Source organism: Camelus bactrianus, chromosome 4, assembly GCF_048773025.1.
Source record: "Camelus bactrianus isolate YW-2024 breed Bactrian camel chromosome 4, ASM4877302v1, whole genome shotgun sequence".
Lineage (NCBI taxonomy): Eukaryota > Metazoa > Chordata > Mammalia > Artiodactyla > Camelidae > Camelus > Camelus bactrianus.
Genome location: NC_133542.1, coordinates 76,946,681 through 76,970,702, shown reverse-complemented (window position 1 = coordinate 76,970,702; position 24,022 = coordinate 76,946,681). Strand labels below are relative to the sequence as shown.

The 24,022-nt window shown below is 64.7% G+C and overlaps 1 protein-coding gene and 1 long non-coding RNA gene across 3 annotated transcripts in view; one reads left to right on the top strand and one right to left on the bottom strand.

Moving 5' to 3' along the window:
- Window positions 1-5,908: 5,908 nt before the first annotated feature.
- On the top strand, window positions 5,909-14,522 carry LOC123616680 (uncharacterized). Its single transcript, XR_012506647.1, has 2 exons — window positions 5,909-11,153; window positions 11,636-14,522. It is a non-coding gene; the product is annotated as an uncharacterized LOC123616680 (long non-coding RNA).
- Window positions 14,353-24,022, bottom strand: part of OLFM1 (olfactomedin 1) — a 35,696-nt gene continuing 26,026 nt past the window's right edge. For both annotated transcript variants that reach the window (XM_074362650.1, XM_074362648.1), the window contains exons 5-6: window positions 20,612-20,718; window positions 14,353-16,017 (exon numbers count right to left, since the gene is read on the bottom strand). In XM_074362650.1, the coding sequence (XP_074218751.1) occupies window positions 15,343-16,017; window positions 20,612-20,718 (782 nt within the window). In that variant the 3' untranslated portion in view covers window positions 14,353-15,342. The remainder of the gene's footprint in view (window positions 16,018-20,611; window positions 20,719-24,022) is intronic.

Below are 24,022 nucleotides of genomic sequence, written 5' to 3'. Positions count from 1 at the left end.
CGCAGTCCCTCTGTCTCGGCAGCGCGCCCTGGGCCTGGGCGGGCAGTGGGGGCGCAGGGCACACTGTGGGAGCCTTGTGAGCTTCTGGGGGCTGCTGCGACAAATCACACGAACTTTGCGCCTTAAATAACACGAGTGTTTAAGTCCTAAAATCAAGGTGTCAGAGCTGCTCGTGGGAGCTGCGGGGAAAGCCCGTGTTCCCTGGCTCCCAGCCCGCCCTCCCTCCGTCTCCGGGCTGACGGCACCTCCTCCTCCTCGGCTCCCTCCTCAGGACTTCTTTCCGCACTGAGCGCCTCCCCTCCCTAGTGAGGACCCTCGCGGTGGCGCTGGGCCTGCCCGCCTCTTCCGGGACAGTCTCTCCGATCAAGTCCTTAACCTGATCACCTGCTGAGTCCCTTTGACACGTGAGGCACGTGTTCGTGGGTTCTGGGGCAGGACGTAGCCTCGCTGGGGGGCTGCTCTTCTGTCCCCCACACAGTCACAGTGGCCTGCGTGTGAACCCCTGATCCCTGTGCCCCCTGGCCTCCGCTCAGCCTGAGAACAGCCCACCTGGCCGAGGCCCCGAGGGGCTTGATCCTCACTGAGACCTGAGGCACAAGGCTGGCCACCGCCATCAGGAAAGCCGGAGGCACCGCGCCCTCCCACTACAGGCCGCAAAATGTAATCACGGTCGCAGAATACCTTACGCGTTCACGTGGGTGATAGACCCTGCTTCTCCTGCTGTCATCAGGCAGCTAAATGATGCGGCCAGACGCCCCGGACAGGCTGCCGACGTCACTGTCGGCGCCGCTGAAGTTGAGCTGTAGCGCCGAGCAGATGGCCCAGGGGCCAGACGGCTCGTTGCTGCCCTCCATCGGGTCCCGGGGCCCCTCGCCCGTTAGGCCTCTCCTGTCCGACTGTCCGGTGCTGCCCACGCGCGCCAACAGGAGTGACAGCTTCCCACACTTGTCGCTGCCCGGGTGTAAGCCCGGGCCCCCTCCCCGCCTGGTTCCTCTTCGCCCTGGTTTGGCTCCTGGAGAAACGGAGTAGAAGCCCACTCTCCCGTGCGGCTGCGACAGAGGCCCCCGCTGGAGCCCCACAACCCCACTTCCTGGTCCGTCCGGGCCAGCAGGGAAGCCCCCAGTCCTGAGTCTGGCCTGACCTCCTCTTGTTGGAATTTCAGGAACCACTGAATTTCCGTTTTCTGTGGTGGAAATCAGAGTGGTGACGGCAGGCTGCCTGCCTCCCAGCCTTGCTTCATCCGCCTGGGACTGTCTCCGCAAGAAGGCCGGCGCGGCCTGCTCCTGCTCCGTGCCCGAGGCTGCCCGCTGCCCATGGAGCGGTCCAGCCTCCTCGCAGCCGGGACCCGCAGGGGCGGGTCTGGGGCGTGCCCGTCAGCGTGCTCACCTGCAGACGGGGGGGGGGGGAGCAGAATTGTCCGGGTCCCTGGGGGAGAAGACTGCCGGCTGGACGGCCGGGAGGCCCACAGCCTGCCTTCAGGAACGTCGCTCCCTGCCTGCCGACAGCAGCAGTGCCCGGCGCAGGGCTGGCCCCACACAAGCTGCCTGTGACCTTAAAAACCCTCTTCCTCTCTGGGGTCGGTGAGGGGTTGGTCATCTTTGCCCATTTATCTATAGGGTGGGAGCTTGGTTGGGGCCAGTCACCCCATCCCCACTTTTGAGGTTGAAGGATGAAGGGAGGGTGGTCTGCTAAGGCCACCTGTGGGGGTTTGTGCAGCACGTGAGGATGAAGCACGCCGGCCACACACACTCCCCCACGCACACGCGGGCAGTGGCTGAGCCTGGCGCTGGGCCGGGGCTGGTGTCTGATCCTGACGCCCCTGCCAACCCAGGCAGACTCTCCACTGGGGTCGTGCAGACATGCGCTCAGGGGCTGAGTCACCTCCCCGAGTTCACCCAGCCCTGCACCCCGGCCTCTCTGATGCCAGCGCAGCATCTCCCAGGTGTGGCCCCAGGTGTGGCCCCAGGTGTGATTTTATGTCAATAACCGTGGCAAGGACTGGTCCCCATCACCCCCCATCTCCTGCTTGCCCAGGGTCCAGGAAGCTACGTCTCCCAGCCCCCCTTGCCCTCGGGGTGAGGCCGCGGACTGACTCTGACCAGTGACGACCTCATGGTGCCTCCCTCCTCCTGCTCCGAGAAGCCCCTGGCGGCCCACGGATGGAGATGCCTGGATCCCTGCAGCGCCGCATGGACGAGAGAGGAGGGAGGAGACGTGGGCCGTCCGTCCACTGCCCTTCATTCTGAAGTATCAGGAAAACTAATGCAGCCCGCCATCAGGCCGTGGGTCAGACCCGCGGTCGCTTCACACGAGAGGTCTCTTTCTGAGTCTGTGACTGGCAGCGCAGGCGGTCCCTGGAAACGCTAAGCCTCCAGGAAGCTGGTGGCTGCAGCCGAGTCTGCGAGGCCAGCGCCCGCCAGGCCCCGCTGCCTCCCCAAGCCAAGTGAGAAGGCTTCCCGCACCCCGAGGCTCCTCTGCCTTTAAAAGGCCTCCCTGTTGGCAGGTGCCTTTTAGGAAACCCGTCTCCTCACCCCTGGCTCCTTCGTGCCGACTTCTCTCCAAAGTTGGCAGTCAGCCACCTTACATCCAGAAAGGGAGACGCAGGCTCGTTTCCCTGGCTTATAAAGCCAGCGGTTCCGCGGAGCTCACGGCGGCCTGAGTTTCACGTGGCCCTTTCACACGCGCACTCCTTCGTAAGGCTGAGGGAGGCGGCAGGGGAGCGCGGTGCCCCTCCCCACGCAGGAAGCGGGCGCCCCAGCCCCTCGCGGCACAGGCGGAGACGCGGGTGCGGGGTGGGCTCTGCCGCTGGAGCCCAGAGGCTTCTCGGGCTGCGCTGCTGACGCAACAAAAAACGACCCGGCACCGAACACAGACGGGGCCCCAGGGTGGGGCCGGGCCCTCCGGGTGAGCTGCCCCTCAATAAAGCCCTGGGGGGCCAGGCTGCCGGGACACTCAGATGTGCACACCCCGGGGGCTGGGCGGGAGCGGAGGTCACACTCCCTCGGACAGCCAGCCGCCCGGCTCCCCGACACCCCGCTCCGCTGGCGCACCTGCCGCCGCCGGTGCCAGGAAGCCCAGCCTGTGGGGGCGGAGCCTCGGCCTCAGCTGGGACCCCCTCCCCGAGCCTGCCCCTCGGCGTCTCCACCTCTTGGGGCTGAAGCGGTCCAGTCCTTCCTCATCCAGAAGCGGGGAGGCCCCTGAGACCAGGCGGAGCTGGGCTAGGTCAGGCCGCGCGGCTCTCAGCTGCCTCCTGCAGTCCTGGGCCCCGCCCGCCTCTCCCCAGCCCGACCCCGGTGCCTCGCTCCCTTCTTCACATCTCTGTCTGGGCTCACCCCGCCCCCCCCATCCCGCTGGGAAGCCCTTGAACTGGGGTCTGCCCCAGAGACGCCTCCCTCCATCCTCCTGCTTGGATGCCCGCTGGTCCCCAGGGGTGGGCCTTGTTCCCTGCAGCCCCCTGAGGGGAGGCTGTGTTTCTCGGCCCCCAGTGAGGGGCTCTCCTTTCTCCACATAATCTCCCCTCTGCAAAGCCCCCCACCTCCTCCTGAGTGGGAACTGCGGGGCAGCGCCCTCCCTCGGGGCCCCGTCTGAGTTCTTTGCACGGTCCCACCCCAGTGGCCCCTCGGCTCCTGACTCCCGTGGCTGGCTTGTCCCCCAGCCTGGCGGTCCCGGTGGTGAGTCCCTCCCTGGATGCCCTGGGGCAGCTCCTGCTTGGAATCCTGGTTCCAAGCCTCCGTCTGTCCAGCCTCTGGGTCTTCACCTGCTCTGGGACCTTAGCTCCTGGCATGCGGCCCCTCCCCTGCCTGCCCCGCTGGGTTTCCGTGACCCCGTCCGAGGTGACTGCAGCCGCCCCTCACTCTTCGCTCACTGGCCAGGCGCCCCCAGTGGTTCGCTTGCTGTGCCTTCGTGGACCGGCTGGGAGTTCCCGTGAAACGGCACCGTGGTGCAGGCTGCGGTGGGTCTCCTTTGAATTCCAGCCACAAGGTCAGATGGGCTCCTGGACCCGGGGCCACCTTGCCTTTCACTCCAGTGTTCTCATGCCTCCTCTCCCTGAAGGCTTCCCAGGTCCTCACCCGCCTCCGTCCACCTGACTCTGGCCTTGACTCACTCCGCTGAGAGCAGGACAGGCAGGAAGGAGCGCCTGTTACCCGCCCCGGACCACCTCCACCCGCCTGCCCCTGCTGTCCCGGAGGGAAGAGCCCAGTCCCCATCTCAGGCCGATTTTCCTGAGTCCTCCCCTCTCGACGTCCTAAGGGGCCTCCTCCTGACCGTCCAGCCCACTCTCCCGCACCACCAGCCTCTCCTGCTCTCTGATGGTGCCGTGAACAGCCCAGGGCCTCACATGAGCAGTTCTGTCCCCGGGCTCCGCGTCTGACTCCAGCTGCCACTTCCTTCTCAGCCGAAGCCCCTGGAGTTGTGACCGCCGTGTGTCACCAGCTCTGCTCCCTCATCTGCATCCTCTCCCCTTCCTCGGGCTTCTGCCCTTCCCTCTCCATGCTTCGGACACCCAGCTCACTGCCTCTGGCTTGACGTGTACCAGGTCTGTGACCGTCTTGGGGACTTGGATCCAGCTACACGGCTATGCCTCCAAGAGGGTGCCGGACTCCTGACCACCCATCTGGATCCGTCCGGGCCCCTCGACAGCATCTCCCCATTGCTTTCCCCCTGGACCTCCACGCCTGGTGCTTGTCCCTGACTAGCTCTACCCCCGCCCAGGAGGCAGTGAACGGTGGAGGGTGAATGGTATCTGGTTAACTGAGCTCAGAAACAGTAACCTATGGCCCCGATCAACTGACCCATCAGAGCAACCACAGGACGGACATTGCTGAGGCTCCGAGCTCACTCCTCTCTGCGCAGACATCTGGGTCTGAGGTCTGTGTGTTCCCCACGGCTCTGGGCCAGGCTGTCATGCAGCAGGTGCCCATGGATGGAACCCCAGGACGTAAGGACAGAAGGACCTTATTAGATCGTGGAGCTCAGAAGGGGAGTGAGGTTGAGAGCCACGGCCTTGCCGGACCCAGCAGGCCTGTCCGAGCTAGGATGACCCTGACCCACAGCTCCAGCTCCTGGGCACGCCTGTCACTCACTGCTCATGCTTGGGTGTCGAGCGGGAGTCATGGAGAGATTCTCCCCAGCTGGACGGCACACGCAGCCTTGACAAACGGTGTTCCTGTCTGCTCCCCCAGGGTGGCCAGACCCAGTGGCCCCACTGCCCTGCTCTGCAAGCAGGGAAAGTTCTGGACCCCTGAGCCTTTGCCTGGCATGTCCGTCACCCGATGGTTTTAATATCTGCACAAACTCTGTGCTCCCACTTTGCTGCGAGGGGTGCCCCATCTCGGGACACACAGGGGCCTTTGCAGCCCAGCTTAAATGAGCAGTGGGTTTGGGGTGGCCCCGAGCTTGCCGCAGGCCTCAAACCAGCAGCACCGGGTCGGGGTGTCCCTACAATAACGGGGTTTGCGCTTTCCAGCAAGGCCGTCGTCCCACTGCGTGAGTGACTTGCCTGCACGCTGGTGGGCTCCGCGGCTGGGCCCCGCCAGGCTGGTGGGGGTCACGGCTCGGGCTTCTCCGGGATCAGGGACATAGTCTGGGGCCAGGGCGGGGATGGCCTGAGGGGTTCACGCGAGAGAACTGGACGCTGGACCTGATCCATCCCAAGGCGCTCTGCTGGGCCCTTGTGATGGGCTGGCTGACGTGCGGGCCTGGGGACTGGGCAGTGAGTGCGTCAGAAGGGCCTCTGTCCTCCAGGGGCTCCTGTGCTAAAATGGGGACCTGGAAGGCGGGCGTCAGCAAACGTTCCGGGAAGGCCTGCAGAACAGCTGGGGCCGAACCTGTGTGCAGGAGGGCAGCTCACGAGCGCCTTTCTGGGGCCGGCTGGCCGCGGCTCGTCAAGCAGCGCCTCCACGCCTCGCCGCTGGCTCGTCCTCGGCACCAGCCCTAGGGGCTCCCCGAGCTGGGCTCTCGGGCCTGACTCTCTGTCTGCGCGCGGGGCCTCAGCTCTTTGTTCTGCTGCCCTGAATTACTCACACCCTCCAGACTGCTTGGGCTCCTGCATGTGGAGGGGGAGGCGGGCGGACAGTGGGAGGGGGGCCGGCCTCCCCTGGCCTCCGCGGGCGGGGCTGGGCGATTTCCAGGCGAGCGGGCCGGGCGCAGAGGGGGCGTGGCAGGCCTCCGCCGCCCCTGAGGGGCTCGAGGCTTGCTGGCTCCTTCTCGTCCTTCCTGTGTCCTGCCCTGAATCAGCGTTTTGAGACGTGGAAAGGAGACGGGCAGAGGCCCCACCCTGTGTGTCACGGAGAAGCGTCACTGATGGACGTCTCCGGTCCCCAAGCCCTGACGACAGGACCCACATGCCTCGGGGGGTGAAAACCTTGTCTCGCTCCCAGGGCTCAGCACACGATGGGCACCTCTCAGGGCGTCTGGAAGGATTTGTTCTGCTGGACTGGAGGACTGACTCCCTCCAGGTTTGACCTGCGTTTTGAAAGCTGGTTGCCGACCTGACTGGCGTTGCCCTTGGGGTCCTGTGGTCCTGGGAGCACACCTGTCATTCATTCGTCAGATGCCCCCTGAGCACCTACTATGTGCAGGCCCAGGGTGGGTCCCGGGCCTTGGCGCACGTGCAGGTCCCCCACGCTGTTGTCTAGGGGCGCAGAGCACAGACGCTGCCGCTGGACTGACGGATGCGCTCCCGCAGGAGAGGCAGCTGCCCACGTGAACGGTGGGGGCAGACGCGCCAGGCGCAGGGACAGCCGGCGCAAGGGCGTGAGGCTTCAGCCACGCGACCTGGAAGTGGGCGCCTGCGCCAACACGGGCAGTCGTCCCTCGACCGCGTGGCCTTGTGGCTCTGAGACGGGTGCGCTCTGGCCGTCGCTCACTCTGGTCCGTGAGGCTGGCCTGGGAGCACAGCGAGGTGGTTGGCCCCCGGCCCGCCCTGAGGTCTGCGTGAAGTCAGCTGACTGCGCGACGCCGAGATAAGGTCATGAGCTCAAGGGCCCGGCCCGGAGTCCAGCACGCGGCGCTCAGCGGACAGGGGCCCCGGGGAGCAGCCAGCCAGGCCAGCCAGCCCAGCGGCCCACATCTCCTGGTCCCAGAGTCCCCACCGCTCGGCCCCAGCTGCAGCCCCTGCGCCCACGTCCGGCCCCGGCCTGGGTGCTTCCTGGAAGCTCGTGGCTCAGGGGTCGCCGGCAGTGATCCGAGTGGGTCCTGTTGGACCCCCTCCCCTCCACGGGCAGTGGTGCGGCCGCCATCACACGGTGTCCAGTGCTGGGGCAGGGATTTGACTGTGTCAGCTTAAGCTCCAGCATCTACCACCTTTTCCACCGCGCACAGAAAGGCCCTGGGTGTTAACTTTCTATGTCCCTTTTGAGTTCTTTTGGGAAGATGGCTCCTCTCGGAAGCCCGCGTTTGGGAGGAGAGCAAGAGGAGGTGCGGGTCTAAGAACGGGATGTTTGGATTACTCTAGGACTGTGCTCCTAGACCCACTAAGGGCTGGAAGAGGCTGCCAGAATTTTCCTGTTATTTTATTTCACTGTGGGTGAAACTGTCAGTTTTGCAAAACTGAAGCAGAGACTCGTGACACCGTCTGGAATTGTCTGTCTCTGGCTCCTGCGCAGGACTGAGGGTGCCCTGGGGACTGGCTGTCACATCTGGCCTGGAGCTCACCACCCCGGGTCTCCCCGCCCCGGGCGACGTTCCCGCCCGCCTTCCCCCGATGAGTGTGGGCGGACGGCCTCCCGGGAGGAAGGACATGGGAAAGCTCTTCCGGACACCACGTCTGCAGCCCCAGGTTCGCAGGCCAGGCCGTGGGAGAACTTTCCCCAAGCGTCTCCTCTCCCGGCCCCTCCCGCCGTAACGCCTGCCCCTCTGAGTGGCCGGACGCAGCCGCTGGTTTGTTCTTCGTTGCGGCCTGCCACGGCCAATTTAACGGGCACTGGCGCCCGCGTAAGGGAGACATGCAGTGGATGGGAGAGCCTGTCCTGCTGACTGAAGGAGGCGGCGGCGGGAGTCGGGAGCCTGGATGGAGGTGCCGAGCATCTCTGGGTCTCTGGCCTCGGGGGCGGCCCGGGGGTCTGGGCTGGAGCTAGTGGCACGGAACACGCTGCTCAGCAGATCCGAGAGCCCTGGGTGGGAGAAGCTGCCGCAGCGGGTGGGGCAGTCCCCCAGGAATGAGCCGAGACCTCAATAAGCAAAGACGAAACGACAGGAAGGCCCCGCACAGCAGCATTCTTGGCAACCTTGCTTCCAAGCCCGCAGCCGGCAGGGAACGATCACTAAGGAGGTGACCGTCTCTTTCCAGAGTCCGCTGTGGGCGCGGCCTGGGAGGCCACAGTCCTCGCTCTCGGGCCTGACTCGGGGAAGGACAAACGGCCCGAGTGGGGCGCCTGTGCTCTTCCTGGGGACTCTGGCCAGTTAGCAGACAGTGTGACCTCGCCCTGAGTTCCCCAAACGCGGCTCTTCCTTCAGTGGGAGCCCAAGGCTGGGTGGCCGGGACGGGGTCCCACCCCGGGTCTGCGGCTAGCGAGCTGCGCCAGCCTGCTCGGGTGTTAACTAGTCTCTGTGGCCCCACTGCCTTCGCCTGCTGGTGCCTTGCAGGGCAGCCAAGGACGACGGGAGTGCTCGAGGAAGACAGTTTTCACCAGGCGGGAGGGAGGGGTCTGAGGGGCCACAGGGCACTTCGCCCGGGGGATGGGCTCCCTGACGTCATCTGTGTGGCGCCTGCTGCTCCCACCAGCCCTCCCCCATCGGCAGCCCTCCCCTGCGGCCCGGCCCGTGTGCGCGGCGGGGTTTGGGGGCGGGTGCCGGACTGCAGCCTGAGCCCTGTGACTTCACGCCTGAGCCGTGCCCTGCTCCCTGTGCCAGCGCAGGGCTCAGACCTGGCTGGGAGGCCGGGGTGGCCAGGGCGGGGGGTGAGGTCTTTAACGCAGAAGTCCCCCTCGGGAGCAGGCAGCAGCCCCTCCCATTTCACCAAAGCGGAAACCAAAACTTGAAGCCAAGGGCGCATCCGGGCCGGCTCGCTGCCCCGTGTCTAAGCTTGGGTGAGCGCTTGGAAGTAGCCAGTGTGTGCCCGTCCACGCGCGTGCGCAGGTGTGCGTGTGCAGCGGGCAGCGGGACGGAGGCACATGGAGGAAAGGTCCCTCTGCCCCGCCTGCTGGCCACTCCCGGCGAGCGTGGAGCGGAGACGGACGCCAGCCCTCCGCCTTCCTTGGCCGGGGCCTCGCCTCCCGCCGCCGCGCTGCTCGGGCGGCAGCGGGGACTCACCCGCGCCCGGGCCGGGGCCGCAGGGCGGGCCCGGATCCTTGCCCACCGTTCTGGCACCTTCCGCTGCCTGTTGCGTGATGATGAATGAGCGTCTGGTGACCCACCGGCTGGAGGACGGGCCCTGCGCGCAGACGACCGTCAGCCCAGGGCAGGGGGAGGGCTGTGGGGCTCCAGTCAGCGCGGCCTGCGCTGGCTCCCTGGTGGGCCTCTGCTCGGAGGAGGTGAGGTGCCACGTGGGGCCAAGGGTCTGCCCCAAGCGGGCCCCTCCTGGCTTTAGAGTCCTGGATTCGGCATTCTGTCCAGAACAACAAAGAATGGCCTCGGGGAGACACAGGGTCCCGAGGCCACTTACATCTCTGCTGACCTGACAAAGTCGGGGAAGGCAAAAGTCCCACTCAGATGGAATAACTACCCCGGGGTGAGACCTCGCGAGCACAGGGACGTGGCAGCACTGGACACAGCCTTTCAAGAGCACTTTAAGAGGCAATGGCCCGAGTGCCCGCCTCACAGAGGCCGTGAATGTCCACCTACAGGCAAACTGATGGGAATTTATGCAAATGGAAGGATTTCCAGCAACACAGACTCACTAAGAGAAGAGCCCGAGGTGGGGCCCCGAGGGCGTGGGACGCTCGGCCTTGCTGGGGCAGCCGGGCCGTGCTGGGGCAGCGGGGCAGCCTTCTGGAAGAAGGTAAAGCTGGACCCGCACCTCACACGGCACAAACCCCAAAGGCGCTGAGGGAGACGCCAGAGGAACGCAGCCGTGACCGTCCCAGCTGTGACTCCCCGGCCAGAAGCGCTGGCACGGAGGCAATTCTGAACACGTTTGAAAACTCCCACTGTCACCACTGTCCAGAAAAGATCGACAAACCGCACGATGTTTGCCACTCACAGAATCACAGACAAGGGCTGACTTCCCACGGGTGCAGGGAGCTCCGAACATTGATATGGGAGAAAAATCTCAACAGCTGAGCAGGGAGAAAACAGGCCAGAGCTCCGAGCTGAGAGGCCCAGAGAGGCCCCGCCAGCGGCCCAGAGGCACGCGAGAGACGCCGTCCTGGCTCTTCATCGGAGACGGGAAGACTCAAGGAGCTCGGGGACACCGCGTCTTACCTCCCAGGCTGGAAACCCCCCAAAGACGCCCCGGGCACTCCGGGAAGCCGGCGCTCCGGCAGGCTGCTGGAAGGAGGCAAACTCAAACCCCGTCGGGCAGAAGGACAGAGCGCTGGCCCTTAGACCCTTTATTCCAAAGACACACACCACGTGCAGCCTCAGGGTGATTTTACACAGGCTGTTCACAGCGGCGTGGCTGTCAAGACCAGACTGTTAGAAACGACCCAAATACATGCCGTGGGGTGCCGGTTACACACACCACGCCACTCTGCACAGGGGACGAGCACAAAGCGACGAAAAGGAAGGGCTCCGTGTCCCTAATGTCACCTTCAGGGAAAGTTATGTGAAAACGGCAAGATGCAGAGTAACACACAAGTGGGGCGAGGGCACTACTTGCTACCTCTCATTGCTGGTTTATTCTTGTAGCCTGTGAAAATCATCTGTAACAGTGGATTTATTAAAATAAAATCTTGCCACAGGAGACCCTTTGAGAAACAGTTCACCCACAGGGCACCACATGGAGGTGGTTCTCACGGGGGCTTCTCCTCGGTGCCACAGGTTTGGGCCATCAAGGAGGGGATATCCTATCAGCTGGTGAGCAGACAGGCCCCTTGGCAACCAGCAAGAGTTGCCTGGGTCTGGTGACGCACAGCATCAGATGGACCATCCGGCTGCGCGCTCCTGGGGCCGAGGGGCAGCCCCGTCCAGTGCGTCCGAGGATTCAGCCTCACTCTTCACGGGCCAGCACCCCCATGGCCACCTCCTCCAGATCTTGCTTCTTTCAGTGACAGGTGGCACGTCTTCCTGGGCCCCACCTACACAGACGTCTGGGCAAGGGTTCGACCCCAGCCCCCGCCCTCCCAAATCCTCGCTCCAGCCCCCTGACAAACCCCTAGGCGAAGGGCTGTCCTAGCTGAGGACGGGGAGCCTGGTGCCTCCTGCACAGAGCGGTGTGAGGTCATGGCGGGCGGGGGCTAACATCGGCTTCTCAGTGGTGCCCGTGCCCGTCTTTACCACTTGCAGTCTTCAAATGGAATTCCGTGAAATGGTCCGATAAAGACGACATCCTGGTGGCGGGGAGGGTGGAGCTCAGGGGGAGAGCGCATGCCTAGCACGCACGAGGTCCTGGGCTCAGTCCCCAGCACCTCCATTTATAACTGACTAACAAAGTCTGATTACCTCCCCCATCCCGGCAAATAAAGGACAACGACCGACCCCCCACCGGGGCCTGCCCAGACACCTGGAATCACCGCCATCCTCTCCTTTCTCGCAGACGGAGCCTGGCGCCTGCCCAGAGACCCTGCGATTCCCAAGAACCCGAGCTGTTCCTCCTTCCTGGTGGCCTGTGAGAGCTTGGTCGCCCTCAGCGCACGGCTTCCATGAACTCTGCACGGGCGTCGGGACTCCAGGGACCAGAGGAGACCTCTGTGGGCAGTGGTGGGGGGGCAGGTCACCCGCCCCCGCCTCCCTCAAGAAGACCCCCGCGGAAACTAGGCACGCAGGGCTGGGAGTCTGGTGCTCTGGCCTCTGGGACTCCCCAGAGAACTGCTGGGTTTTGCTTCCAAACCAAACTTTTAATAAAGAAAATTCATCTACAGGTGCTCTGCCATCAGCCGATACATCCAGTTCCTGGAGTTCCGGGAGATTTAGTGGCAGGGTGGTGGTTTTATTTGCTCTCTGGTTGGAACCATTTTTCTTGCGTATTTAATATCCTGGAGGAGTACGTCCCGCAGCGAATCCACAGTCTGAGGGTGCAAATCCGTTCTGAACCTATCAGGCCACTGTTTTGTCTTCTGGTGACTGGAAGCAGGCGTTTGTGTATTTGCTGTTTCCTGGGTCATTAGGGGAAATTAGGAAGCAGCCGGCCCACAACTGCAGCTGCAGCTGCGAAACAACCCCGGCCTGCGGTCCTTCTACCGCGATGCAGGCGGGGTGGCTGGGCGAGGGGAAGTCCGTGGCTTCCTGGAGTGTCTTACTGAAGTCAGAGTCTCCCGTCGGCCCGGTGAGGGCTTTGTGTGCGGGCTCAGTCCAAGGGACTTGCGGACGTGAAAGCATGGAAAGGCCTCCCACTTAGGAAAGTTTCAGTGGCGCCCGCGTCCTGCGCGCGCCCTCTTGCCTGGGGAGGGCTTCCAGCTAATGAGGATCTCATGAGGGATTGGGTGTCTCCCGTGCTGCCCCCTTCTCTCCTCCTCAGGGCTCAGGGCTTGGCACATCCAGCCCTCCCGGGGGCAGGAGAATCAGCTGCTGGGAAGAAGGGTGGCCCAGAGCCTGGGCGATGGAGGGAGGACGCGGGGAAGGCAGGAGGCAGCACTGATTCCTCCCTGGAGATGGGGGATGGGAAGCGTCCAGAAGGCGGGGAGCTCTGAGCTGGGGGGGGCAGGAAGGCTGGTGGGGGGCGCAGGTGAGGACACTGAAGGGCTCAGAGTGCAGTGTGCTTGGAGGTGGAGACCCACTTGGGGAGTTCGGGTGAGCGCAGGGGAGCGGGCAGAGGGGAAGGTTTAAGGTGCGATGGGGTCAGAGGTGGCCGGTGCCAGGCACAAGGTGGCCCTCCCCGGCCCCCGCCCCCGCAGTACAGTGCAGTCTGCGTGGCCAGTGATGGGGGTCGAGGGCCCGGTGTGCGGTAGAGGGTAGAGACGTGGCCCCCGGGATAGGTGGGGAGGGGGTCCCAGGAGTGGCCAGGCAGGCGCCCCTCCCCCGCGACAAGTGGGGAGCAGCTGGCCAACACCCCCAGCGCCTTCCCAGAGTCCTCCTGTGTCTCCCTCCCTCCCCACCCAGTGGTTCAGGGCCCACCCGATTTCTCGGCTCTCACGGGGGAAGCTGACCGCCATCCAGGGAACTACCCAGGTGAGCCCGGCTGTGGGTGAAACCTGGCCAGTGGACATCTGCTGCTTCAGGGTGTTACTCCTGGGGGGGCCGGGGAGCCTCTGCCCTATTCTTCATCCTACATTTCCCCAAAGATTGGCCGGGGCCGGATCACAAGGGCCACTGTGAGTAAGCCAGCATGGTCCCCACACCCGCAGCTGCCTGCTGCCCCGCCGGCTCCACATCTCAGCGGCTCCAGCCTCCGAGGGGCCCCGGGGACCAGAGTCGGACGTTCTCAGATGATCTCAGGTGGACACTGCGCAACCCAGCATTGTGACCACAGCTGCGCCCCACCTGAGTCCCGCCTGGTACCTGCCCAGCCTCTGTCCAGGACAGGGCACGGGACTCGGGGAGGCCCCCTAGGAGCACGTCAGCACCTTTGCTTGCTGGCGTGTGTGTGGTGCCCACTGGGCCAACCTCACGGGGGCAGCTGGCTGTTGCCCTGCTGCCCACCTGCCAAGGAGGCCCGCGGCCCCGAGCAGAGGGGAGGGTGGGGAGGGCAGTGGGCGGCCCCCACGTGCCAGGCCCGGCCTCGGCCTCCAGTGCTAAGGCCAGTCCTGACTCCTTCTCATGAAGAGAGTTACTTTGACCGGTTCCTTCTCTTGCCACACAGGCTCCCAGGCCTCGAAAGGCTCCGTCCTGCAGAGACCCCCCACCGGTCTTCTCAGAGGCGGGGCCAACAGCAGCGGCAGGCCCGGTGTGCTCGCCTGAGCTCCTCTGGCCTGTGAGGTTCTCCACGTCCAAGGCCCAGAGGCCCAGACCCTAGACGGGGCTGGCCGCTCACTCCCTCACCCCAGGGCCCCTAGAGGGTGAAGTGGCCAGAGGGGCTCTGGGTCCCCCCAGCCCGCCTGTCCCAGACGCCCTCCAGCTGTGACCTGGAGGAGCTGGGGGTGGGGTTCCCAGTGGCATAGTCCTGGATTCAGACTCACCCAGCGGGGAGGGGACCTCCAAGCCGCTTCTCCGGCTCTGACTTTCGGGGGATGGGCCTTAGAGACCCCGTGGGGCTTGAGTCCAGACTGTGCCCCTTCGTCCCCGTCTGAGGGCGGCACGTGCACGCTGGACTACGTCTGCAGGGATCTGAAGTCTCGCTCCTTTTAAAAGCTTCAGAAACGACAAATGAGGCCAACGCATCTCCTAGTATTTTTATTGTTCCTCAGATAACCAGATAGGACAAAGCTGCTCTCTGTTTTACTTAAAAAACGTCCTCTCCGCCTATGGTTGCCCTCAGGAGCACTTCCTTCCTGCTGGAAACGAAGCCCCGTCGATGGGCCCTTCTCATCCGAGGTTACATCATTCAGGTAATTTAACAGGAAGAGGATACCGCCTTTAGCTGTCATCCACACGAACGTGGTCGCCCCGCTGGGAGGGTAAACACTGACGTGTGTTTTTTTCTTCTTCTTCTTAGAAACAAAAACCATTCACTTATCAATCCAAACTACGGCATTGCATCTACAACATTCATGGCATGAACTAATTGTACAACTCACCACCTGGAGGAAACGACAGAAGGACGTGGTGCGATGGGCCTACGGGGCACTCGGAGTCACACGGCGGGGCGCACACCTGTCCGCCCCGCACACGCCGGCCACCGCTCGGCGGGACGAGACTCGGGGCCACAGCTACTTGGAGTCTTGGCACAGTTAATCTAAGACACAACACACGGTCGAGGGACAGCAGTGGTGGTGGGATGCGGGCGACACTAGCCTACAGCGCCCCTCCGAGGCCGAGCGGGGCTGGGCGGGGGGGTCTCAGGGAGACACGACACTATGTCCATCGAGCTGACCATGATCTACGGACAAGTCCATGCGAGCCTAACTGTGGGTTGTTCTCGGCGAGGATTGGCCAACAGTCATCGCCTTGCTTCTTTAGTACGTTCATTGACCAGAAAGGGGGCCAGGGAGCCCTGGACTGCAGTTCCAGCTGCAAACACGGGGACTTCCTCCCACACCGGCTGCCCTCCGGCTGGGGCTGGAGACACACGGCGGCAACGCCACCCCGCGACGCCGGAGTCCACGTCGCTGATGATGTTTCAAAGTTAGCACTGTTCGTCTGGCTCGGACTGCTCCGGCAGCTGCGTCACAGGCGTTTCCACGTGGGCGAGGACGCGGCCCCGTGGGACTACAGCTCGTCAGCCCGCACGACGTGGAAGAGGGTGACGTTGTAGAGGACCTGGTGGCCGTTGTTCCAGGCGTACAGGGCGCGGTCCTTGGGGTTGTAGTCCAGCATGGAGATGTGGGAGTACCTGTTCTGAAAGGGGATGTCGATGTACTCGTAGGTGGAGGCGTTGGTCTGGTAGGCGTAGTGCACCTTGGTGCCCCCCGAGTAGCCGTTGGTGACGTAGAGGGTCCCGCAGATGATGAAGGCCTCGCCGGCGCTGCGCTTGGGGTAGCTGGTGTTCCAGGTCTGCAGCACCTGCAGGGAGACGGGGTCCAGCTTGCTGACCACAATGTTGCCGGCGTTCTGGTTGGTGGCGTAGACGGCCCACAGCCCGTTCTCGTCCGCCATGAGGTCGATGTCCGAGTGGCCACCCCAGGCGTAGTGGTACATGTTGTTGTAGCCGGCGTAGTCCAGGCTGCGTGTCTTGAGGATGGTCTCCGTCTTCAGGTCGAACCTGATGACGATGTGACTCTGGAACTTGTTGAAGTAGATGGAGCCGTTGTAGACCACCTGCCCCGTGCCGGACCAGGGGTGCGGGAGGCGGTGGGACGTGAAGTTGTCCGTGGTCATGAAGTCCAGCATCGACTTGTACTCGCGGACAAAGCGGTTGTTGTGGTAGCCGTCCATGTACCAGACCTGCGGGGAGAGCGGAGCCGTCAGCGCTTCGGAGGGAGGGGCCCCGCCCGGGCAGGCGCTGGAAGGGCCAGGGGAGACTAAGGCTGAGCAGGGCCGTGTCCTCCTGCAAAGCCGCCTTTCCTCAGGGGACGGGACTGTCTCCTCACCAGAGGACAAAGCCTCCAATCTGGACAAAGGCTGGGTGGGGACACCGTGCCGACGGGTGTGGGAGCTGACAGCCCAGCACCGACTGGCCCACAGCCACCCCCACAGGCCCCCAAATAGAGCGTCTCTTTGGGGTGCCCCCAGGCTGTGGGTGAGCGGGCACGGCTGGTTGCTCACTGCTCTCCCCGGCGAGGGCACACGGCTGGTGTGCAAGGTACGTGGGGGGTGGGCACTCCACCAGCGGGTGACACCGCCGTCCAGCAGGACGCTGCTGCCAAGGGCACGGCTGCCTGCACCCGGATGAGGACAAGCGCCCAGCACCGGAAAGTCTGCGTGGATGACCATTAGCGAGGTCGCCCGGAAGGGACAACGCCCCACACCCAAGGCGGGGCGAGCATCAGGCCTCCCCTGTCAGCCAGGCAGTCACAGTGGGCGGTCTGGCGAGCAGACCCTCATTAACTTGGCATTTGGGGAAACTTCGAGGGTAACCCCTCCTTGTCACGCCCAGTCTGGGGGTGCCTCTCCCCAAGGAGCGTGGGTTCCAGAGGCTCTGATCGTCCAAACCAACCACGAGGCCCACGTCTGGGCCCACAGAGGAAGGGGCTCCGACAATCGCTTAGGTGCCGGCTGACTCGAAAGCCGTCTAGACCTCGCACAGAACGCTTTAGTCACTTTCAACCAATGTGGGAGCAAAGGAGAAGGCAGCGCGGCCAGTCAGAGGGAAACCTGGGCTGAAGCCGCCCCGGCGCGTCCGCCCGGCAGTGAGACGGCCGCCTCCTCCGCCGGGGGCTCTGGCTGCAGCAGAGGTTAGGGGTGGGGGCTTCCAGATGCCGAGCTACACGTGCGGTTAAACGGGAAAATAATCCTGTAACCTTGTTCCCGAGGCGCCGTTCAGACGCTCAGAGACATGTGCTTTTTGTGTTTTAACACGATTTGTAAAAAAAACTAGGTCTCGTGAGGCTTTTACTGTCTTTAGCCTCCCTCAGACCAGCCCCCAGCGATGGGGGTCACGGGGCAGAACGGGGCAGGTGCGGTGCTGGGGGTGTCGGGGGTGCGCGGTGCTGTGCGGGCCTCCCCGGCACGCTCAACTTGGTCGCCTCCTGGACGGGGGGCTCACTGCTTCTCTCAAGACCCAGCTCACGTGGCACCCCCTCTGCACCCTGTCGGGAAGGAACGGCCTCGCCCTCAGCGGGAGGAATGTGTTCCCACGTCTGGCTCCCCCCCAGTGGGCCTTCGATGGTGGAGACCCTGCTGGGGCTGCTGGGAAGCTGCTTAAAGGGAGCCCTTAGCCGACCGACCGGGCGAGAGGGGAGGCAGGGGGCAGTCCTCGCCAGAGACGTCACTGGGGAGTGAGGGTTGAAAAGGGGGCCCCAAGACTGTCCCTGCTCGCACAGAGAAAAGACCGGAAGGGGCACTCGCGTGCACCGAGCGGTGCGGACTCTGGGCTGCCCTCCGGCCACACCGAACGGTGTGCCTGCGGATTTCGGTAATTTAACCTTCCGGAGCGGGGATTCGGTAGGAAACGTATAAAATGCCTGGGTGACTCTGACACTGCGCGAATGGTCGGGAAGGACTTCCAGACACTCCGCTAAGCTCCCTGCTGTCTGTGAAACGGTTGCGTTTCAGTGACGAGACAGCTTCCTCCGAAGCACGGGTTTCCTGGGGGCCAGGGGCTCCCTCTCCGACGCCGGACGTGTGACGTGTGTGGGCCTGGGACTTCCGCGGTGGGAGCGGGCCAGTGGGAGGCCTGGCGGGCGCCGGAGCCGGCAGGGTCCGCAGTCAGGTCGGGGACCCCCCCGGGGGAGCGGCACAGCCTGGGGGCACGAGGGCCTGGCTTCTGGCGTCTGGGTGCCCCCGGGACCACGTGGGCCTGCCACCGCTGAGGGATGGCCACTTCTGGGCAGGGTGGAGGACCCAGGAGCCCCGCACACTGCCCAGCACACAGCTGGTGCTCAATAAATGAGCTAACCTGGTTCTAACAGTTCAGCACAGAGGCAGGGGACCGAAAAGCCCCTTCGAGGGCTCCCCCACTGGGGTCCCACGGCAACTCCCCCCCGCCCCCGTTTGGCCACACCCCCGTTACCTCGCCTCCCGCCCCGTGGCCGCCTTCACGGAAGCCAATATCGATTCTTTCCTTTCTGAAGCCAGTTATTGGTCTCCTGTGTGTGTGTGTGCGCGTGTGATCAAAATTGGATGGAAGCACGGAAAAGATCAAAACAAAACAAAACAGCGCTCTTCCAGATCGATGGCGGGGCCTGGGGACAGGCCCCTTTTGCTGCGCTCACAGCTTGGGACAGGGCTGCCAACTGCCCAAAGGCTCGGAGCCGGCCGGCCCCCAGGTCCCCGGCCAGAGAGCTGGGTCCCTCCCTCTCCCCATGCAGTTGGCCCCCACCAGGGAGGCCTCCCCCTCCCGCCTCCCACCACCCGGGCCCCCTTTCCTGGAGGGTGATCAAGTCATCAGGCAGAAGAGAGACAGGTGCTTTCCTAAGGCATCCATCACCGCCTCGAAGGCCTCGCCCACCTGCACCCTCACTGCCCAGGAGCCCTGCTGCTCGGTGTCTGAGACAGCACTGTCGGACGGACGCTCACCGCAACAGAGGAGGCTGACACGGAAGTGGGGACCGAGGGTGCACGGGCGGTGAGAGACTGGGGTGAAACACTCCAGACCGGGGTTCGTCCTCGGCAGCACGCACCAAGGGCACGAATCCCGATGGGCCTGCTGTGTTTCTGGGGGATGTGTGTGGTGGGGCAAGCAGGTTGCAGGCAGGAGGTGGGGAGAGGGCAGTGGAAGGGGACGGATTCAGCAGACTCGGCTCAGAATGGTTAATAAGACCATTGATCGGCCTTTCCGGAGAGCTCGGGCGGGTCACGTGACCCTGCTCGCCCTGGGCTTTCTCATTAGCACAGCAGAGCCCACTCCGATGCCCGGGCTGGAGGGTGGCTGTGGGACCACACCAGGAGAGGCACGCGGCGCTCCACTGAGGGCTGGGCGCACGCACAGCTGCCTCGTGGGCACCGACGTGGCTATTCCAGGATAAACACAGAACGCGCCCCACAGGCACACAGGACTGCGCCCAGGGCCTGCTGACATGGTCTGGCCGTCACGCCTGTATTACTGTCATTACCACCCACATCTGCGGCAAGGGCTCGCTGTAAGGGAACTCGGGCCAGACGTGGGATTTTCCAGGTGGGACGCGGATGAAACTGAAGACCAGCCGGGGTAATCACTGGTCAATTAAATTGTTAATTGGTAATTAATGCGTAATTAATTGGCCAATTGAATTGTTAGAAAACTTCCAAGCACCAGCTAGCTGTCACGATTCAGAAAACAAAACAAGCACAAATTTCACCCCGAAATACCCCAGCCCGGTCGTCTCTGGGGTTTGCCGCCTGCAGCCAGTGGCTCCCGGTCTCTGCCGGCCAACGCGGGCCGAGCTCTGAGAGGAGGCTGGGGGCCTGCTAGGGGTGGTGGAGCCGGGGCCTCTTCCCCGGGAGGAGAGGGTGGTGCCACCCCCGTTCTAACTAGAGGCCATCACTTCCTTCTAAAGGATGCGGGTGGGGCAGGGGGAGGCACCGAGATCAGAAAACTCAAGATCCATTCCCGTGAGAATTCTCCAGACGAGGCTCAGAGGCGCTTGATCTGCTAAGCGGCTTTTCCCACCTGCCCGGGGGAGCAGCTGTGTTGTTTTAAGAGTTTATTAAGAGGCTGGCTAAGAAAGGCCCCGGAGTGCTGATGGTCGCCATGGGTGCTGGCGGCCAGGCTGGTGGACCAGCGAGGGGCGGCGAAGCCCGAAGCTCCTGTCCTCCGAGAACCAGGGCCCTGGGCGTGCAGAGCCGCCCTTCGGCGAAATGCTCCCAAAGGATGCTGTGGTGACGGGCGTGGTCCCTGCCAGGCGGCCGAGCGCCGCCGAGCGCCAGCCAGCCAGCCTGCCCCTGCCCCCCACACCCCCAAGGGACGCCAGCAACAGAGCCAGGCCCCCCCACTCCGATCAAGGCAGACGTGCCTCTGGGCTCCTTTTTTTCTGAGTTTTACCCCGGGGGAAACGTCTACGAAAAAAAGAACGGGGCTTTTTTCCTAAATCAAAAAAGAACACGAGATTCCATCAGCCATGAAAGGAAAGGCAAACGAAACACAAATGAGAAGTCATTAAGACGAGGTGCGGGGGCAGGGCTGCGCGCTGGGGAGGTTTCAGCCCAGCGGCAGCCTCTGGGCGACCGGGACAGAGCCACACCTGGGGAAGGGCGCCCCGGGCTCCCCCCACCCGTCGCTGCCACCGTCATCCTCGTGTGGAACCCGCTGCCCCGCCTGCCGTCTGTGACTTGGGTTCGGGCAGGGACCTCAGCAAGGGACCTGGGACAAACCTCTGGGGGCACCAAGCTTCGCTCGTCCACAGCCTCCCCAGCTCAACCCAAACGACCCCAGACCAGGCCCGACGAAGGGGGCGCTTACCCTGTTATCGCCTTCTGGGGCCAGTGGGTCCGTCATCCAGGACCCAAACCTCGAGCCGGAGGTCTTGACGGTCACCGGGTCACTTATGCCAGTCAGCTTGCCACACGCTGGAAGACAGGACACAGCCCAGGGGAGTGAGCACCCTGGTCCAGCCCGGCGCCTGCCCTGCTCTTCCCAAGACACCCCCAGCCCCAAGCAGAGAGCAAGGGGGCCAGGCAGCAGCGCGAGGGAAGGGCCTCCCGGGCCTGGGGGCGGTGGGGGGCGGAGCTGCACCTCCGGGGAAGGGGGCAGTCAGCCTCCCCAAGACTCAGTTTCCTCCTCTGGGAATTGGGGCAGCGGCAGCTGGACCTCCTAGAGCTGCTGGGTAAGAGGCCGCCCTGGGCATGAGGCGCGTGAGGCTGGACTCATTGGGCACGAGGCGCGTGAGGCTGGACTCATCTCAAGAAGCGACTCCGGGACTGGCGCCCTGCACGACACGGGGCTCAGCGCCCTGCGCCCCTCCAGCAGCTAGAGCCAGGCTGGGAGGAAGGCCGCCTTCCCACGGGAGGACCTGTGAGCTTCCCCGCAGGGTGAGGACCCCCTTCTGCCCGGAGGAGGAGCCCAGGGGCTGGAGGCTGGGATTTAAGAGCACGGAGCGTGGGTGGGGACGCCAGCGCCCTCCCACCTCACAGGCGGAGGCTGGGACACACTCGGGGCCGCACCGCCACTCAGGCAGGGCTGAGGCCAGGGCCCACACTCCCGACTCAGCCTGGCGCCCTTCCCACAGCCCCGTGGGCCTCCGGCTGCCCCCCACCGCCCCCGGCCGGGGGTGGTCAGAGAGCCAAGCAGGAACCCCCTCCTGCCACCTGGACGCCAGCCTGCGTGCACAGCGCCCGCAGCCTTCCGGAATAGATAACCCCAGCCAGCCTCAGAGGGGCAGTGCTCCCGAGCCCAGGAGCTGACCCGCCCCTCGGGCAGGAAGCGGGCGCTGCTCGGAGGACAGGTCTCTGCGATGACCCCCCTGCCCCGGGCCAGGCCGGCTCTGCCAGACTGCCCCGTCTGAGCTTCTGTGCACGGCCGGCTGTGAAGTTCAGGGGAGAGTGCCGGTGACTTAGCCCAGGGACCGCGACTTGGACAGGAAAATCCCGCGGAGGACCCCCGGCCAGGCCCGGGAGGGCCACGCCCGCCTCTCCAGCCTCCTCCAGCTCCAAGTGGGGCGAGGCAACGCATCAGCATCACTGAACGAGCCCAGGGAGGGACCCTCGACCCGGCCCTGCCCAGCGCCTGGCGGTGCCGCGCTGTGGTGGCGGGAGAGCCCGCATGGGCAACGCGGGGCTCTGGGCAGGGACGAGGAGCCGGCTGTAAGCAGAAGAAACGCGGCTTTACGCCCAAATTCTCATCGAGTCATGCTGCCCCGCTCCCCCAGGCTGCTGCCGCTGGCCCAGATTTGAAAAAAGCAAACAAGAACCAAAAACGAAGCCTCCGCTACTTTTAGGGTCCCATCCCTTCCCCGTGTGTGTCTGGCTCGTTCCCCTCTCAGAAGGACTCACGCACTTTCCCACCTAAATCCCGTCCCCTCCCGGCCTGAGGCTCCCCGGCAGCCCATGGGTGGGGCGGGCAGGTGAGTCCGCAGACAGGACGCGGCCCCTGCGGAGCGCACGTCTGCCCGCCCCGCCCACAGCACCCCCAGCCCGTGAGGCGCGGCAGAGACAAGCGGGACGGACGTTGCGTCCAGGGCAGCTGGCGTCTACTGCGACTGGAAGGAAGGAAGCGCGGGCGGGTTTCTGGAAATCTCGTGGGAACGTGGCTGCCCACGAGAGCCCCAGACCACGCTTTCATCCCACGATGGTCCTGGGGCTTCCAGGTGGGGTTCCCTGAGGGTCCCGTCGGGAGGAGGGCCCCCTCACAGCACTCTCGTTGTTCCTATGACCCCGGGGAGTGGCCTCTGGGCTGCCCCTGGGGGACAGCAGGCCCTCCGCACTGGATGGGAACTGGGAGGAGCTATTAGGGGCCGTCTCGCACCAGCAACAGCCCTCTCCCTGCCGCCGGGAGGCCAGCGCCCACTAAGATGGCCAAGTGTCCCGTGCGGGGCCTCCCCGCCGCTGAGGTCCTTTGGCCGCCTGGAAGGACAAGCCCAAAGGTGCCATGGCCCCAAGGCTGTCAAGGTTCGGGAGCTGGGTGGGACCCCTGCTGGTCTGCATCGCAGACACATCTCCCAGTGGGACGCCCGCTCTCGCCAACGCCCTATCCCAGCCGGCAGCGTCCACACCTGACCTGCGATGAGCGCCCCCCACGGAGACAGACGCAGAAGGCGCAGGTGGCAGGTGGACCCCCACGGCTCTTCTGCCTCCACACCTTCGCTCAGGCCAACCCCTCACCGGGGCGCCGTCCCCACCCCCCCCCCCCGCCTGCCCGCCTGTCTTCTGTGCCTGGACCCACACTCATGTCTCTGCAGAGCCCCCTCCCTTCTGAACGGCCCGCACCCTGGCACCCTGCCTCCCTGCCTCAGGCTGGGCCCTCAGCCCCCAGGGCGGACGGGCGTCTGGCTCTCACCGCCCCAGGCGGGACGCCGTGGCACTCGCTCGTCACCTGCACCCCCCCACCCCACCAACACGGCTAGCCTGGGGTGCGGCCCAAAGGCATGAACGGACAAACGGGAGGATGACTCCTCTCTCAGGTCCTGAGAGATGAAATTATCCATCTCTCGGAAAACCCTGCTTGGCTTCGCATCCTGGTGGAGGGCCTGGGGAGGGGGGACAGGGTGCCTCTGCGGAGCACGGCCTAGATGGAGGGCTGCCTTATCTGCACAGGGGGCCTCACGTCTGAGGTGGCCGTGGGGGTTAAGCAGTTAACGGGGGGGAGCCTTAGCAGGATGCCCGACGCAGAGGAAGTGCCGGCAAGGCCAGCAGCCACCAGCAGCACCGGGGACTCGCCCTGAGACTGTGGCCAAGTCCAGGCCAGGGGCTGCGCTGGACGGTCCCACTGCGTCCAGGAGAAGGAGACCCAGTCTGCGGGCGGGGGTGGGGGGGGGTTCTGCAGCGGCCCCGCCCCGCCCCGGGGTCTCCCACTCCCTCCCCTGCCTGAGGGGCTAAGCCCGCCCTCCCCCGGCCCTTGGAGGGAGCCCTAAAACCACGGGTTAGAGCTGGCAGAGGAGGCCCAGCTGGCCCGGGAGCCCCCCGTCAACCTCCCGGCTGCGGGCTCAGCTCTCCGCTGGGGCTGGAGGCTGCCCGCCCTGCCTGAGTCAGGGAGCTATTTTTGGTTCTCTGTCCAGACTGGTTCTGCCAAGACCTCGGGAATTGACAGGGTCTGAAAAAGCCCCGAGGCAGAGCTGCGAGGCGGAGTCTTGGCGCATTTAGTTCGGGAAAGTGTCCCTCTCTTGTCACGAGTGCTCAGGATTCTTGTCCAGGGAAGGGAGGGGAGGGCAGAGGCCAG